The sequence below is a fragment of the Hemiscyllium ocellatum genome, chromosome 11 (assembly GCF_020745735.1).
Source record: "Hemiscyllium ocellatum isolate sHemOce1 chromosome 11, sHemOce1.pat.X.cur, whole genome shotgun sequence".
NCBI lineage: Eukaryota > Metazoa > Chordata > Chondrichthyes > Orectolobiformes > Hemiscylliidae > Hemiscyllium > Hemiscyllium ocellatum.
The window spans coordinates 74,226,789-74,245,819 of record NC_083411.1 but is presented as its reverse complement, the minus strand read 5'-3'; the positions used below and the strand labels follow the sequence as shown (position 1 = coordinate 74,245,819).

At 45.6% G+C, this 19,031-nt stretch overlaps 2 protein-coding genes across 3 annotated transcripts in view; both read left to right on the top strand.

Annotated features, from left to right (window-relative positions):
* The window catches only part of LOC132820461 (interleukin-13 receptor subunit alpha-2-like), a 343,536-nt gene that overhangs the window by 255,662 nt on the left and 68,843 nt on the right, over positions 1-19,031 (top strand). The window lies entirely within an intron of this gene.
* The window catches only part of lrch2 (leucine-rich repeats and calponin homology (CH) domain containing 2), a 161,737-nt gene that overhangs the window by 110,795 nt on the left and 31,911 nt on the right, over positions 1-19,031 (top strand). Inside the window, exons 13-16 of one of the 2 annotated variants that reach the window (XM_060832611.1) lie at positions 6,880-6,925; positions 8,165-8,305; positions 13,340-13,387; positions 16,876-16,968. In XM_060832611.1, coding sequence (XP_060688594.1) covers positions 6,880-6,925; positions 8,165-8,305; positions 13,340-13,387; positions 16,876-16,968 — 328 coding nt within the window. The remainder of the gene's footprint in view (positions 1-6,879; positions 6,926-8,164; positions 8,306-13,339; positions 13,388-16,875; positions 16,969-19,031) is intronic. The other variant, XM_060832612.1, reaches the window with a different exon arrangement.

Below are 19,031 nucleotides of genomic sequence, written 5' to 3'. Positions count from 1 at the left end.
GCACACATGCAGCCACAGCCCGCCCCGTGCACACAAGCCACACACACGCACTCAGCTGCCCGCGTGCAGCCCCAGCTCCCATGCACCTAGCCACAGCTCCTGCGCGCTCATTCGCAGCTCCTGTGCACGCCCGCCCGCAGCCCCGCCCAGCGCGCGTCCACACACGTACAAGCACGCAGCCACAGCCACCTCCCCCCGGCCCCCCAATAACAGAGACACAAGCACGCAGCCACAGCCACCTCCACCCCCTCCCACAGCCACCTTTCCCCCCCCCACACACACACACCCACAGTCACACGCACAGCCACGCCATGCCACCCCATATACACGCGCTGCCACGCCACCCAACCCACATGCACAGCCACCGCGCGCCCCCACACACACAGCCACCTCCCCTCCCACACACAAACACACAGCCACCTCCCCTCCCCCCCCCACACACACGCGCAGCCACAGCCACGCACAGACACACGTGCAACCACAGTCCCCCTCTCTCGTGCGCGCGCGCACACACAACCACCATGCGCACACGCAACCATCTGCCCTTCCAATCACACGTGCATGTAGCCACAGCACCCCCACACACACGCACCTCCCGCCCCCTCGCCCCCCCACACACACAAACAGGCACACAGCCAGCGCCCCGCACGCACATGCGTGCATGCGCGCGCACACAGCCACAGCCCACCCCCACACATACACAGCCACCTACCCCCACATACACACGTGCAGCCACATCCCTAAACACACACAGCCACAGCCCCCCCAACACACGCTCCACCGCTCCCACACATACACGCGCAACCACCTCCCCCACATACACACACAGCCACAGCCCACCCCATACACACACAGCCACAGCCACCTACCCCCACACACGCATGTGCAGCCACAGCCCCACACACAGAGCCACAGCACCCCCAACACACGCTGCCACCTCCCATCCCCCCCACACACACACATGCAACCACCTTCCCCCCCCCACACACCAGTCACACCCCCCACGCGCACGCATGCAGCCACAGCCCCCTCCACACACACGCAGCCACAGCGCCCCCCACCACACACGCAGCCACAGCCCCACGCACACCTTGCCCCCCCATACACGCGCACGCAGATGCAGTCCCCTCTCACACGCACCGCAGCCACAGCCACCACACACACAGCCAAAGCCCCACCCACGCGCGCACATGCAGCCAAAGCCCCCCACACGCAGCCACAGCGACCCCACACACACACGCATCCACAGCACCCCACACACACGCAGCCACAGCCCCCCCACACACACGCAGCCACAGCCCCCCCACACACACGCAGCTACAGTCCCCCTACACACCCACACACGCAGCCACAGCCCCCCCCCACACATGCAGCCACAGCGACCCCACACACGCGCACACATACATGCAGCCGCAGTCCCCCCACCACGCACACAGCCACCTCCACCCGCGTACACACAGCCACCTTCCCCCACACACATACACGTAGCCACAGTCCCCACCCCCCACACACACACAGCCACAGCCCCACACATGCACACGCAACCACAGATCTCCCACCACACACACACGCATGCAGCCACACACACACGCATGCAGCCACAGCCCCATAGACACACACACGTGCAGCCACAGCCCCAGACACGCAGCCACAGTGACCCCACACACGCGTGCACATGTACACGCAGCCACAGTTCTCCCCCCCCACACACACACGCACGCAGCCACAGACACCCCCACACAAGCCACAGACCCCCCCACATGCACGCGCACACAGCCACAGCCGCCCACGCCCTCTCGCGCACACAGCCACAGCCCCCCCACAAACACACGCACACGCAGCCAAAGCCAACACACTCAGACACAGCCCCACACACGCGCACACAAACGCTGTCAGAGCCCCACACAGGCATGCACAGACACACAGGCAGCCACAGCAGCACACACATGCAACCATAGCCCCGCATGCGTGCACACGCAGCCACAGCCGCCTCTCTCCCACCCCCCCCCCCACACATGTGCACCCACAGCCCTCCAGGCGCGCGCACACGCAGACATAGCCCCACACGCACACACGCAGCCACAACCCCTCCCCACACACACACGCAGATGCAGCCACAGGCCACCCCCTCCCTCCCCATGCACACGCGCGTGCACACGTGGCCACAGACACTCCCACTCTCTCAGCCACAGATCCCCCACACATGCACGCGCGCACACAGCCACAGCCACGCATGCGCACGCACGCGCACACACGCGCACACACGCAGCCCCCCTCAAAAACCCACACACACGCAGATGCAGCCACAGCCCACACACGCAGACGCAGTCACAGCCTCCCCACACACACATGCAGCCACAGCCCCCCACACACACACACGCACGCAGTCACAGCCTCCACGCACGCAGCCACAGTCCCACGTGCGCGCGCACGTGCAGCTACAGACCCCCCACAAGCACGCCCACACATGCATGCAGTCACAGCCTGCACACAAGTAGCCCCACACAGACACACGCGCAGCTATAGCCCCCCAACGCACACGCGCACACACCCAGCCACAGCCCCCCACACATGCAGCCACAGGCGCGCACACAGGCACGCAGCCATAGCCCCACATGCACAGACGCAACCACAGCCCCTCACACGCATGCAGCCACAGCCCCACACACACGCAGCCACAGCCCCCCCACACACGCAGCCACAGCGACCCCACATACACGCACATATACAAGCAGCCACAGTCCCCCCACATACACAGCCACAGCCCCCCACACGTGCACACGCAGCCACAGCCGCCTCCACACACACGCACACGCAGCCACAGACACCCCCAAACAGACAACCATCTCCTTCCACGCAGACAGCCACAGACACCCCCCACATGCACGCGCGCACACAACCACAGCCATGCACGCACGCACACGCAGCCCCCCCTCAAAAACACACACACATGCAGCCACAGCGCGTGCACGCACGCACGCGCGCACACACACACACACACGCAGCCCACACACGCAGACGCAGTCACAGCCCCACCACACGCACATGCACTCAGTCACAGCCTACACACACACACACACACACACACACACCCCGTCACAGCCTATACACGCAAGCAGCCACAGTCCCACGTGCGCGCGCACACGCAGCCACTGCACCCCACACACATGCAGCCACAGCCCCCCCCACATACACACGCGTACATGCAGACACAGCCCCCACATACGCACACAGCCACAGTCCCCCACACACGCGCGCACAGCCACAGTCCCCTACGCACGCAGCCACAGCCCCACGCATGCGCGCACACAGCCACAGCGCCACGCACACAAATACACACACACACACACACGCGCGCAGCCACACACCCCCACCACATACATATGCACACACACACAGCCACAGATTCCCCCCCCACATGAACGCGCACACACAACCACAGCCCCCCCACAAACACATACACAGACGCAGCCAAAGTCCACACACAGTCACAGGCCCCCCACACACACGCAGATGCGCAGCCATAGAACCCCCCCTTCCACAGACGCGCGCGCGCCCACTGCCGCCCCCCACACAGCGACCTCCCCCCACATACTCATGCACAGCCACAGCCCCCCCATAGACACACACATGCGCGCAGCCACAGCCCCATAGACACACGCGCACGCACATATGCATGCAGCCACAGTCTCTTCCCCCCCCCCCCCCACACACGCATGCAAATGCAGCTACAGCCCCCCCACAAGCACGCCCACACACACAGCCATAGCCCCCCAATGCACACGCGCACACACCCTGCCATAGCCCCACACACATGCAGCCAAGGCGCGCACACAGGCACGCAGCCCTAGCCCCACATGCACAGACGCAACCATAGCCCCACACGCGCACACATGCAGCCACAGCCCCCCCCACGCACGCAGCCACAGCCCCCCACGCACGCAGCCACAGCCCCCCACGCACGCAGCCACAGCCCCCCCCCCTCGCACGCAGCCACAGCCCCCCCCCTCACACGCAGCCGCAGTCACCCCACAACATGCACATATGCATGCAGCCACGGCCCCCCCCATACACGTGTGCGCACGCAGACGCAGCCAAAGCCCCCCCACACACGCGCACACACACACGCACACGCAGCCACAGCCCCAGACACACATGCAGCCCCACACGCGCGCACACACAGCCACAGCCACCCCCCCCCCCACACACGCATGCAGTCTCAGCCAGCACACACGCAGCCCCACACATGACCCCCAACGTACACGCGCACACACCCAGACGCAGCCCCACACACATGCAGCCACAGGCACCCACACAGGCACGCGGCCATAGCCCCATGTGCACAGACGCAACCATAGCCCAACACACGCACACATGCAGCCACAGCTCCCCCACTCACCTGCAGCCACAACCACTCCCCCACACACACACACACACGCATGCAGCCACAGGTGCGCGCGCACAGCCACACATGCGCACACACGCGCACACAGCCCCACCCCCCACACGCGCGCACGTGCAGCCACAGCTTCCCATACTCTGTCACACGCAGCCACAGCTCCCCACACACACACAACCACAGCTCCCCACACACGCACTCTCTCTCTGACACTCTCTCTCTCTCTCTCCATTTTTCTCTCTCTCACACGCTCGCGCTCTGACGCTCGCGCTCTGACGCTCGCGCTCTGACGCTCGCGCTCTGACGCTCGCGCTCTGACGCTCGCGCTCTCTCTATTTCTCGCTCTCTCGCGCTCTCTCTCGCTCGTGCTCTCTCTATTTCTCGCTCTCTCTATTTCGCTCTCTCTCGCGCTCACGCGTGCGCACCCACATTTCCCCCCCCACCCCATGCACACGCAGCCACAGCCACGCACACAACTGTTTACTGCAAAGTTTTGACAGGTTCCATACTTGCCCTGTACAGGACAATGTTGAGTGATTATTCCTGGGAAGCCACAAGATGTTAGGGCAAGCCCCTCTTTAGAACTTTCCCTAAAATGTGAGGAGAGAGAGAGGGCAGGAGATCAATCATTTGGAGATGGTGCCTGTTTAATCACTGTAAGCAAAACACACGATCATTGCTGGAAACACTTCTTTGATGTAATGTTTCTATCAGGACCTTGAGATCTCCTTCGGATAATTGGTATTTGGATAATCGAGTTTCCTCTGTACCTGCAGATGGACTTGATTCTGCCCAACCTTGCCAAACTAAGTGTAGGTTTGTGCTGCACCTTTTGAGTGGGTAAGAACCTTGAGCTTGATCTTTGCGTCTTGGTTTCTTTTTGATTTTATCATTGTGCTCTGAACGTAAAGAGAAAGGGCATTTGTTATCTTGATATCAGATTTATCAAATATAATGTCTATGTCGATTTATATAGTTTGTTAGAACTGGAAGAACTCATGTAATTTGACATTTGAAACCTTTAAAAATGCTTTTTGAAATAGGTTATAAATCTCAACACCAAGTTATTGTCCAACAGGTTTATTTGGAAGTACTAGCCTTCAGAGCGCTGCTCCTTTATCAGGTAACTAGTGGGCAGGATCATAAGACACACAAGCTACAGCAATGATTTGGAGATGCCAATGTTGGACTGGGGTGTACACAGTTAAAAATCTCACAACACCAGGTTATAGTCCAACAGGTTTAATTGGAAGCACACTAGCTTTCGGTACACCGCTCCTTCATCAGATGATTGTCCTTCATCAGTCAATCACCTGATGAAGGAGCGTCGCTCCGAAAGCTAGTGTGCTTCCAATTAAACCTGTTGGACTACAAGCTACAGCAAAAGAGCATAGTGTCATACAACTGAAATGGTATATTAAGCAAACCTAGATTGCTGTTAAGTCTTTTTTCTTTTCAAATGGGTTGCAGGTATCAATTCATTAGTATGTAAATCCCAGAACTTCTTTCATGTCACATTCCCGAGATAACTTAAAGCTTTATAAAAAGTGCTGTCTCAGCTCAGACAATGCATTTAAAGGTGTGAGGTTAGAGCCTATCTGTCTTCCAGTAAGAATTCATAAAATGTCACATAGATTGTCTGCGTGCAGCTTGTGTGCTTTTTGAACAAAATAGAACTGTATTTGCAGATGTATTCTACAAATGCAAATTCACCCTATAGACCTATGTGTGCGCACATGCATGTGAGAGGGAGAGTGTGTGCTTGAGTGTGACAGAGTATATTGTGTAGTGAGGTCATTTGTACTGTGACGTGAACCGAAGGTCCCATTTAAGGCCACCCTCATGGGTACCGAGCTTTGCTATCAGCCTCTGCTCGGCTGCTCTGCGTATCCCGAAATCTGTCTTGGAGATTGGTCACCTGAGATCCGAGGCCGAATGTCCCTGACTGGGAGGGAACTTCCCTGGCACCTCCACATTTTGAAATAGGTTTCATTTGAATGTCACGAACAAGAGTAAACCATCAGTGAAGGTGTGAGTGGTGACCATTATATTGCCAGTTAGTGTGACAGCATATTGAATAAACTAAACCTGCAATGATGTCCTAAGTATAAACTGCTTTAAAACCTGCAAAATTCATTGTCATAATTCAATACAAAAGACTCGTGTCTCTTAACAATACTCAAACATCTTTGCGATACTCCCTGTATTGCTTTTTGAAAAATAAAATGCACAAGCATAGAAAATAGAGAGTGATTATCAGTTTGAGTATAATCTACTATGGCTGAAAAGTGGACGTTTGGCTTGTACATTATGTACGTACAAAATCATGACTTTTTGGACCAGGAGAATAGAGTTGTGTTCCACATAGCCCTCAAAAGATTTCCAACACGCACTTTATAACAAGCTTTCGAGTAGGAACATCAGAGTTACATGTATGTTGGTTTACCAGTTGCAAAACTTAGTTTTGACTTTTCTCTCAGGTCAGCAGATAAAGCAACATCACCAGGATCACCGTACAGATGTCGTGTAAGTTTCAGTATTTAGGATTTATTTTAGTAAGTTTAATTATATACTGTATACTTTTCCGTTTCTGTTATGTTGCTTCATTGAGTGTTGAGGTTTGTCTTGAGTCTTTTCCTGAGCTACTTTGGTACTTTGTTGACTTGGACTTGACTTGAGTCTAGGAGACTGAATGGTGGCAGGGACCAGATTCCATGATTCCCAACACCGTTCATGGGGTTTCCATTTTACACTGTATAGAATCATTGATTATCAACTATCATAACAGGGTGTGTTTATCATTTAAAAGAAGCAAAAAAATCATTCATTTGATAATGTTGCATTTTCCTGAAATCTTTTTACGAAAAGCCAGTCAATCATGCAAACCTTTTAAGGTATTATGCATAGAAACTTCAAGCATTGAAAGCTTCTTTACCTTATGTAAATTAAAGTTGTGCATTTGACAGCAGAGATCAGAGGGACAGAGCTGTAATCAAATCATGTTTCCATGCAGCTCAACTGTTTCAATAATCTAATGGATGTTTGGTTCTCTGGCTAGATTGCACACCAAAGTTTGATCAGCAGGGGGTACTGAGCCTCCATTTCCTCTGGGAATGAAGATTGATATTCCCATTTCTTCTGACATTTCTGTTGGATTGCTGTTCTGTTTATGATGATGCTAATGCTTTAGTGTGAATATACATGTAGGACCACAGAGATTCATTTTTTAAGGATGTTGGTTTTCTGTCAGTGTTTACTTTGTTTCGGTCTATCAATGACAACCGCAGAGATCAGCATTAAAGTGTACAGTTTGCTATCCTTTCTTTCCATTGAATACCTCATTCCCCACCTCTACAACTATGAATATAAGTCTAAAGCATAGACAGTTCGGCCCACAATGCCTGCACTAATCAAAAACAAGCATCTAGCTTTTCTCATCCTATTTTCCAATCCTTGGTTCACAGCCTTGTATGACCTGGCATCGCAACTGTAATCTAAATACTAAATGTGGCTGTTGAAGTTTCATTCGCTGTTCTGTATGCTGTAAACCTACTTGAATATCAACCTTGTCATGAACTCCATGTTGACTGTGTTCTCTTACAATTTCAGTCAAGGTACTAGCTCAAGGCAGAGCAGAACACTGTTGTCATAAAAGTAGTTATAGTATGTTTTGATAATCATGTACTCCTGTGTTTCTAAAGCATTTTATTGGTATTTGCTTAATTTTGTATTTGTTTGTCTAAAGCTTTTCTGTGTACATTTCAGTCTATGGGTCTTTCTGGTGAAGTTGAGAAGAAACCGGAGGTAACCAGTGCAGATCAGAAATACACTGAGGCACAGCAGCATGCAAAATGGCGTCATGAAGAAAGGCGGCATATTAAACAAATGAGAAAAGATCATATGAAGGTATCTGAAGCTTTTTGCTAGGTGTTTAATTATCAAATGCCATTGCATTTGACGAGCACTTTGCATGGCGTCTAGACCTTTTGAGCTTCATATAAAGCAAATAACTTTTTGAAGTGTAACCTGTGCCATAATGTATGAAACATGACAGCTAATTTGCGCTCAGTGAACTCTTAGAAACAACAGTATGATAATAACCGGGTCAACTTTATTTTTCAAAGTTAAAAATTGCACAACACCAGGTTATAGTCCAACGGGTTTAATTGGAAGCACGCTAACTTTCGGAGCGCCGCTCCTTCATCAGGTGATTGTCATTTTTCAGTGTTGATTGAAGGATGAATATTAGCCTGTATACCAAGGCTCTTTTACCGATTGACCTCTTTCATACCTTTCAGGCTGATGAAACATTTGGTCAAAGAAGGTCCAAACTTGACTGTGACTTTGTACAAACCTAATTCTCTGTACTGTTTATTATGTTGGCTAACTTGTGAAAAAGCACAAAACCTATTGGGTGTAGCTCTAGTGCTTGGTGCTATCCAGGATAAAGCTGTCGTCATACACAAATATGCAGTCCCTCCACCATTGACCTTGGTAGCAGCATGATTTAAATGCAAGATGCACTGCTGAAGTTCACCAAGGCTCTTCAGAAGCATCTTAAAAACCCACTACCACCTAGAAGATCAAAGGCAGCAGGTACTTGGGAGCACTACCACCTGTAAGTTCTCCTCCAAGCTACTCACTATCATAATTTGGAAATATATCGCCATATGTTGCAAACAAGTGGCAGATCAAATATAGTACAGAAAAGTGCAACATGAGCACTTAGGCTAAAGGATAAGGAGAGGCAGTATAGAATGACAATGCTGAAAAGTGGGCAGCGACAGAAGGACCTGGAAGTTATCTAAATAAACCTTTGAAGGCAACATACGTTTGGCAGACCGAGGAAGCTTCGAGATTCACAAAGCGAGGTATTGAATCCGAAAGCAGGGAAGTAATGCTAAAAAACTGTAGAATTCTGGTTAGGTCACAACAAGAGCACCGCATCATGTCCTAGTCATTATACAGATACACAATCCTTTATCCGACATCATCAGGGCCAGCTGTTTGTCAGAATTCGGAATTTTTCGGATTTCGGAACAAATGTAGCGCCCCATAATCAAACATGAATACTGCAGCCAAAACACATGAGTACTCTCACACTAAGTGGGATAAATAAAGAGTAGAAATGCTGCTACAGTTTATTTATAGAGTAATATACTAATAAATGAAACACACAGACTATAAATACTTGAGGACATTTCATTTCCAGAAAATAAATTTCAAGAGAAAACATTAAGTAAAACTTAAACATGCACAGCTTCAGCAGTATGTCAGGTGGCATTTTTAAAGACTTCAGGTATCATCTGTATCGTTAACGTAGTTTCTGTCTAAGCAATCTCTCTTTAATTGAGTAAACTGCCATAATCTCTTGCTTTCTCATAAATTAATGTTGTTCAAGGCCAGCAATTAAATGATCACACACTTTCACCATATCATTTGTGGGGAAGTTTTCACAAAGTTGTCATTATCATTGCTACTAACCTCACGTTTATCTGTATTTAACTCTATTTCAGCAATTTTCCCATCACTGAAGGAATGCACAATAGGTACATCATTGTCAATCTTCAGCATTTCTTCAATGTCAGCTTCATGTAATTTATTTGCATTTTCATCCGATAAACTTCGTGACTATTTTACAAGGTTTGCTATCGTCTTTTTCTCATCAGTGACATTGAATCCTTCGAAGCCTTCATCTGTAGGTTAATTTACATCAAACATCATTGTAGGTCACAGACTGTGTCAAGCGTTTGTTAATGTTGGTTTATTAACATCTTGCATGCATTAGCAACTGCATAAATAGCATCCTTCAGGAAGTCTGGGATTCCTAACCCTCTGTTGACTGCAGCAAGCATACAGTTTAAAAAAAGTCTTTATACTTGCTCTTCATGGAGGGTAAAATTCCTTGGTCACAAGGCTGTAATACAGATATCACATTAAAGGGACGTAAATGCTGAAAACATTACATTTCTCAAGAAGTTCGGCAGGGGTATGTGTGGAGCAGTTGTCAGGAATAATAACATTTTTCAGTTTTCTTCCAGTCCAGCTTGCCTGCAATGAGCTCATGCCACTGGTGCAAAGTGGTTACCGAACCAGTTGAAAAATATTTCTCTGGTCATCCATGCTTTCTTGTTTGCATAATAGGCACAGGTAAATTCTGTACGCCTTTCAGACATCTTGGATGTTTGCTTTTTCCAGTTACTCCAACTTCACCTTGTGTGTGCCTACAGTATTGGCACACCCAAGAATAGTTAACTGTCCTAAGTATCCGTAAAACTTGTGGGTACTCTCTTGTCAGTCGTTGTTCATGTTTTTCGAGGGATGTAGTGTCAGTAGAGAACTATTTCATCAGCATTGTAAATTTGTTCAGGACTCTGGCTTTTGTCAGATGTTATCTTGGCAAATTCGTCAATATAATTTTCAGCTGTTTCCGGATCAGCAGAAGCCTTTGCACCACAGATTTTCAGATATTTTACCCCATTACGCTACTTAAATTTCTGCAGCCAACCTTCTGAATATTGACACACTCCTTCAATGTTCAGTTTTTTATGATATATTCTAGCTTGTTTCATGACCAATAAATGGCACGGTGGCTCAGTGGCTACCACTACTTCCTCTCAGCACCAGGGTTCCAGTTCGATTCCAGCCTCGCACGACTGTCTGTGGAGTTTGCACGATCTCCCTATATCTGCGTGGGTTTCTTCTGGGTGCTCCGGTTTCTTCCTCCGGGTGCTCAGATTTCCTCCCCCAGTCCAAAGATGTGCAGGTCAGGTGAATTGGCCATGCTAAGTTGCCCATAGCGTTAGGTGCATTAGTCAGAGGGAAATGGGACTGGGTGGGTTCCTCTTCGGAAGGTCGGTGTGAACTGGTTGGGCCAAAGGGCCTATTTCCACACTGTAGGGAATCTAATGTAATCAAAAAAAAACAGTCAGTGGCATATGTTCACTACTTCATTGTCAAATTCACTTCATCAACATTAAGATCTTCATTTTTTTGCCCTATGCTGTGTTTTCCTATTTTACATTAGGTTATGGTCATCACTGTTATCATAAAACTTCAGTAACTTGTCTTTCTGTTTCTTTAAATCATATACAGTGGTAGTTCCGACACCATAGTCTTCAGTAAGATGCAGCACAGACAGCACGATCAAATGTCTGCGATAACTCCACTTTCTGTGTTATTGATAATGTTAAATGCTTCCTATTCTGTTTGTTATTATTATAGGTGTATCTGCAGCTCCTTTAGGCATTTTCACAAAGTGATTAAACATGGGAGAAACAAAATACAGACGACGCCTCCCAGTGCTGGACAATGCAGCCATGTGGGTCAAGTGGGTTGGACTTTGCCTTCCAAACAAACCTTGTTATGCAGACATGACTGAAGCTTCACACTCCATGAAATTTGGATTTCCGAGCTTTTCGGATTTTGGAAGTTTGGATAAAGGATTGTGTACTTGTACTTTAAATATGATATGAAGCTGCTTGAGAAGGTGCAGACGGGTTTTATCAGATTGGATTCGATGATGAAGGGCTTTGCGGGGTAAATGCTGAGAGGATGTTTCCCTTCGTGGAAGAGTCTAGGAGCAGAGGGCATAGTGTCAGAATAAATGGGTACCAATTTAAGACCGAAATGAGGAATTTCTTCTCTTGATCGTTGAGTCTTTAGAACTCCTTGCCAGTGGGTGCAAAGTCCTTCTGCATTTTAAGGCTGTGATAAATAAAGTCTTGATCAGTAAAGGAGTGAAGTGTTCTGGGAAAAGTGCATCTAAGGAATGTCTGTTTGGCGCTGCTCCTGTTTGAGTAGTGGAGCAGGCTCAAGGAGACAAACAGCCAATTCTTGTACCTATTTCTAATGCTGTTTAAAATTTAGCTACGTTAGATTGGAAAAGCTGTGGCTGTTCTTTGTCAAGCAGAGTAGGTTCAAGGGAAATCTTCTGAAGATGTACAAGAAAGACTTGTAGAAGGCAAACAAAGAAAAGCTGTTCCCATAAATTGTAGAAAAACCAGATACCATGCTTTAAGCGTCTTGATAAAGCAATATGTGCGACTAGCATTTTTACACACTGAGTCATCATAGTCTAGAGTGGTGCCAGAAATGAAGGCAGTCAACGTTTTCTAAAATAAATTAGAAAGGGACTTAAGCAAAATAGACTTGCAGGAAAATGGGATTAATTGGATTTCCTTATAGAAGTGTATTTCTTGCTGTGAATTATAATTCTGTGTCTCTAAGTACGTTGTCATTTCTCCTGATGCACAAACTTTATGATTAGCAAATATATCAGCCCCTTTCATTATTGCGTGGCAAAGTGTGTTCCAAACTGGGCTGATGAAACAATCTTGGCTATAGAGATGTTGAATTTTAATTGTTGACTTGCAAAGCAAGTGAAGAATTCTGTGAAAGGGTATTTCTCGTAATGCCCAAATAATAATGTTTGCTGCCAAAGTCATGTTTTGCATTCACTTTCATAGATGAGTTAAAGGATTTAGAATGGATAATCCTGCCAAATATTTGTGCTTGGTTGTGATGGACACTGACCGGAGCATCTCTCCTAGTCAGCCTAACAAATTTATTACCTTCATTGCCTCAGCAACTGAAGTTGCATTTGTTAAATGTAATGAATGCGTTATCTAAAATGAACACTTAAGAGTTTCAGCACCACTGGAGGCTGAGTTTGATTTTACTCTTTTAAGTCATTACAAGCAAAGTTTAAACTACAAACTTGGTGGACTACAACAACAAAGCATCCCTTTATTACTGTCAGTCATTTGACTATCTGCTGTTAAAACTCCTGCATTGCTGTGCATCTGATACCTTACTATGTGTTTAACATATTGCAAATGAGATACTTAGATAATATTTACATTGAGTATTATAGAAAAGTTATTTGATAAAATGTGACTACGTTTTTGTTAATGTATTGTACCTTGTTTCTCTTGACAGCTAAAATCTTCAAAGAAAAACAAAGAGGAATTTGAATATGAAAATGAAGTATGTATTTGACTACTTGTTCAAAATATTCTTAAATATTTTTAACTAAGCTTTTTCAGGATAGCTGGAAATGGCTTGAAGTTTAGCATGTTTGTTTTTAATTGTAAAATTGATTGATTTCAATCAGGATATATTCAATTCAGTTGGAAGCTGTTGAATTTAGTGATTGCTATCCTTGTTGTTTTTAGCATGAATACAGCATGAATTGAATTGATCTTCATTAGCTTCGCAGTATCTTTATGTATATTTAACCTTACAAATGATTAGTATCCCATTCACTAGATTTATTTTGATCTAAATCCGCAAAGGAGCTTTTTAGCCATTGAGCACACCGAGTAGAATAGTATTTAACTCTAAATCTGTATAACTTCTATGCAGGTGATATTGCTTCAAATTTTCACAAAGTGTATTGTTTGGATGTTGGAAAGATTTACTGTGACAGTTCTGAGCGTTGGCGGATGCAGTTCTGATTACGCTTTTGGAGCAGGTTATTCCCTCTGGATTTAAATTGGCAACAACCTGTTAAGAAAACTGCTTCAGCAGCATCTTTTCTGATCTTGAAACAGCAATGCATACTGTTTTTCACCACCCTAACTCGAAATATAACTTCTAAATTATCAAATGGATATGAAACTTCCACAATATTTTAGCTCCAAAGAATCTCATTTTAGTATTTCTTGCAGAACTATATTGATACTTGATTACATTTTACTTCAAGTGATCCTGAATGTCAGCAAGAAGACCAATTATGAAAATTTAAGTAAAAATAAAGCAGATGAAGTTCACTTACAATCACTGGTACAAAGCTCAACATCTCAATTCCCTTTCAAACTGAATGGCTTTCTCCCAATCTCTGTGCCTACTAGTATATTTTATGTATACTAGGGTGTTATGTTGTTGCATATACATTATTGCACTAGCCATGTGCCTCTTGTTGGGTAGTAAAATATCTATGAACTCAACTGAGAGAAAGATAATCACAAGATTTCCTTTTCATCTGAAATAAAGCAAAGTAGTGGCAAGATAGTGCAGAAGCTGAGCTCAGCATTATCACTAGTGTGTTCCATTACAGATATAGTCTCTGGGTAGCCATCTCTTTAGCTTAGAAAGACATCTTACTCATTCGGAGACCAGCTGATCAGAGATCCCATTGAACTGTATATGGATTTATAATCTATATATTAGTTCCCTCAAACATTTGATTAGTTTTGACTTTGATACCTCAAGATAAAATGAACTAGTAAAAACCTTTATGCAATTCATGAATTTGACTGCTGGTTGTACTGTATTCACTTTGGCACTGAAAATCACATTTGCTCAGGAATTAAAATAAGAATTATATTTTTCACGAATATTACAGCAACTCGATATTGCTACTGCAAATAATAAGAGAACATACAACAATACAGCGCAGTACAGGCCCTTTGGCCCTCAATGTAGTACCACCCTGACATATTAATCTGAAGCCCATCCCACCTACACTATTCCATGTACGTCTATATGCCTGTCCAATGACGACTTAAATGCACTTAAACTTGACAAATCTACTACCGTTGCAGGCAAAGCATTCCATACCCTTATTACTCTCTGAGTAAAGAACCTCCCTCCCCTCACTTTAAAGTTGTGTCCCCTCGTGTTTGCCATCCCCATACTAGAAAAAAAGGCTCTCCCTGTCCACCCTAACCCTCTGATTATCTTGTATGCCTCTATTAAGTCACCTCTCAACCTTCTCTCTAACGAGAACAGCCTCAAGGCCCTCGGCCTTTCCTTGTAAGACATTCCTTCTATATCGGGCAACATCCTAGTAAATCTCCTCTGCACCCTTTCTAAAGCTTCCACATCCTCCTCATAATGCGGTGACCAGAACTGTACACAATACTCCAAGTGTGGCTGTACCAGAGCTTTGTACAGCTGCAGAATAACCTCCTGGTTCCGGAACTCAATCCCTCTATTAATAAAGGCCAAAACACTCTATGCCTTCTTAACAACCCTGTCAATGTGGGTGGCAACTTTCAGGGATCTATGTACATGGACACAAAAATCTCTCTGCTCATCTGCACTCTCAAGAATCTTGCCATTAGCCCAGTACTTTGCATTTTGATTACTCCGTCCAAAGTGTATCACCTCACACTTGTCCACATCAAACTCCATTTGCCACCTCTCAGCCCATCTCTGCGTCCTATCTATGTCTCTCTGCAACCTACCACATCCTTTGTCACTATCCACAACTCCACTGACCTTAGTGTCGTCTGCAAATTTACTAACCCACCCTTCTAAGCCCTCATCCAGGTAATTTATAAAAATGACAAACAGCAGTGGACCCAACACCGACCCTTGCAGTACGCCGCAAGTAATTGGACACCAAGATGAACATATTCCATCAATACAACCCTCTATTTTCTTTCAGCAAGCCAATTACTGATCCAAACTGCTATGTCTCCCACAATCCCATTCCTCCGCATTTTGTCTAATAGCCTACTGTGGGGAACCTTATCAAGCGCCTTGCTGAAATCCACATACACCACATCAACCAGTTTACTCTCCTCTACCTGTTTGGTCACTTTGTCAAAAAACTCAATAAGATTCATTAGGCACGACGTACCCTTCACAAAACCGTGCTGACTGTCCCTGATCAGATTATTCTTTTCTAGATGGTTATAAATCCTATCTCTTATAACCTTTCCTAACACTTTACCTACAACTGAAGTGAGACTCACTGGTCTGTAATTGCCAGGGGTTGTCTCTACCACCCTTTTTGAACAAGGGAACTACATTTGCTATCCTGCAATCCTTGAGCACTATTTCTGTAGACAATGATGATTTAAAGATCAATGCCAAAGGCTGGCAATCTCTCCCTTGCTTCCCAGAGGATCCTAGGATAGATCCCATCCGGTCCAGGGGACTTGTCTATTTTCACACTCTGCAGTATTTCTAATACCTCTTCCTTGTGAACCTCAATCTCTTCTAGTCTAGATGCAAGTATCTCTATCTTCCTTACCGACATTTTCATTTTCTGAAGTGAACACTGTTGAAAAATATTTAGTGCTTCCCCATCTCCTCTGACTCCACATACAACTTCCCACTTTGATCCTTGATTAGCCCTAATTTAACTCTAGTCATTCTTCTATTCCTGACATACCTGTGGAAAACCTTAGAGAGAAAAGTGACTATGACCCATTTCACTTTTTGATGTGCTACTTTTCTCTGAAGAATACAAAGACCACCTCTTCTAAGAATTATATCTCTTCCCCCATTTTCCTATTTTGACCTGCTGCCCTAGCATTCAATTACTGCATCTATAAGAAGCTGCTGTGAAATGGCAGATGAAAGAAAATATGTTACAACTATTTTGAGTTTGGTTCTGTCTTGATATTTTTCATTCTGTTTCAAATAGTTGGTGAAATTATTTTCCTGACAGTATTATTTGTAGCATTTCATTCATTTAATAATTTACCCTGGTTTATTTACTTCTGTTTTCACTCCTACAGCCTGATAATGAAACTACACATGTGCCTTCATCTTCTGTTCAAATCATAAATTCATTTCCTTCTGCCCAGGCAACATCCAGTGTATCATTTGAGGTATTGTTACTGCGTTTGTTATTACCTTTCTCACTCTTCAAATGTTTTCACAGAGACACTTATTTTTCAGAGCAATTTCCACAGGATCAGTAGATCCATCTTCCCTGTGTAGCTTGCTTCAGTTTGTTTTTATCATTTTCCTTGAAGCTTATGGTTCAAAAGTTCATTCTGTTTATATTACATGTCTTTTAATGTTAGATGTGAACAGGAGATATATTAGGACAGGAAACAATTTAATGCTAAATCCATATTGCCTTTATTGTCTCCCCATCTTAGGTGAAGGGCAAGTGCCTTGCTCTCTACTCTGGAAAAAAATCTGGAAAAGAAACATCCTTAAGAATCCCCGATAGCTTAGTGAGATTCTTTTTCAATGAGTAGCTGAGTCCAACCAATCTGGACCAACATTTGATCATGCACTATGTTTTTGGATGATACTGTTTCAATTTGCTGGATTGGCAGTCCTTGTAAGGGCCAGCCTTTATTATGCATTCCTGATTGCATTTGTGAAGTTAATGGCGAGCTGCCTTGAACCACTTTTGACTTTGCAGTACTGATTACCAAAAGTGCTCTGAACAATGAGTCCCAAGATTTTAACTTATCAGTAATGGAGGAACAGCAATAAATTACTATGATGCATGTCTTAGAGGGAATGTGAAGTGACGGTGGTCAAATCTACTTGCTTCCCTTGCTTTTCCAGATTAGTTTTTCTGCTGTCAAAGGAACTCAGATGAATTGATGTAGTCCATCAATATTTTCAGCAGTTTGCTACTTAATGGGTAACTAACTGACTGTTAGGGTAGTAATTGGTTGGTTCTGTCTTGTCCAGTGTTTTGCGGACAGGGTCTGTTGTGGCAAGATATCCTTCAATTGATGCTAATGTTGTGGTTGTACTGAAACACCTTGGCTAGTGGCACAGAGTTCTGGAACACTTTTTTTTCAAACCATTTCAGCTGGAATGTGTTTGGGGCCCTAGCATGTGTTACACTCTGTGCACTTGGATGTTTTTTGATACCACATGGAACAAATAGACTTGTTGAATCCAGGCATATTTTGATGTTGGGCATCTCAGGACAGGTTATCTGTCTTTGCATTACCATTACTGTGCTACACCATCCTTGAGGATTGGGCTGTTTGGATATGGAGGTGGTGGCGCACGACATTTTGGAACATCATCTCAGTGTGGAGAGAACTCTGCCTCTATATAATAATTATTCTTCTCATTAATTTCATGTGTAGAAGCAATTTTGAGAGAGAGATTGGTGAGCTTGGATAGCTTTTTCCCTTGTGTAGGTTATCTCACCATTTGTTGCAGACTCAAGCTGGCAACAATGTCTTTAAGGACTCTATCAGTCCAGTCAGTAATGGTGCTACCAAGCCACAGTTATGTTCAACATAAAATGTCATTATGGACCAGGCCAGATCTCCTCAAAACATTTCAAGAAGGTAACCCAGACCCTAACTTTTCTAGTTGTTTTAAGCAAATGTAAAGTGGATATTTCAGGAGTGACGCAGCTGGCCTAACCACTCAGTTTTAAACAAAACATGGTCCAGGAAGATGACTTGGGATTTGGCAAATTCACTTTCAGCCAGGTTTATTACCAAGCCTGGCTCCTGAAGTCAATCAAACAATTCCAATAAATGCTGCAAATGTTCCTTTCATGTGTGACTAAACATCACTAGGTTATCAATATAAATTACACAATTGAGTAATCCGGCAATGAGTTTATTGGTTAATCTCTGAACTGTGGCTGGTGCATTTTTTTAATACCAAATGGCATAACTTTAAATTGATACAGTCCATTTGGCGTTACGAAAGTCAAAATTGTCTTTGCTTTTGTGGGCAATGGTACCTACCAGTTCCTCTGAGCAAGTCCAACTTAAAAATATAAGATGCTTGTCCCACCTTTTCCACATTTGGAAAATGGTGTTGAATCAGAAATGCATCAGTCTTTGTATCTGTATTGACATGGTCCACACAACTGTTGAATACCATCTGGCTTTGGCACCATAATTATGGGTGTCTACCAGTCACTCTAACTCCCGTTGATTGTGTCGTCTTGGAG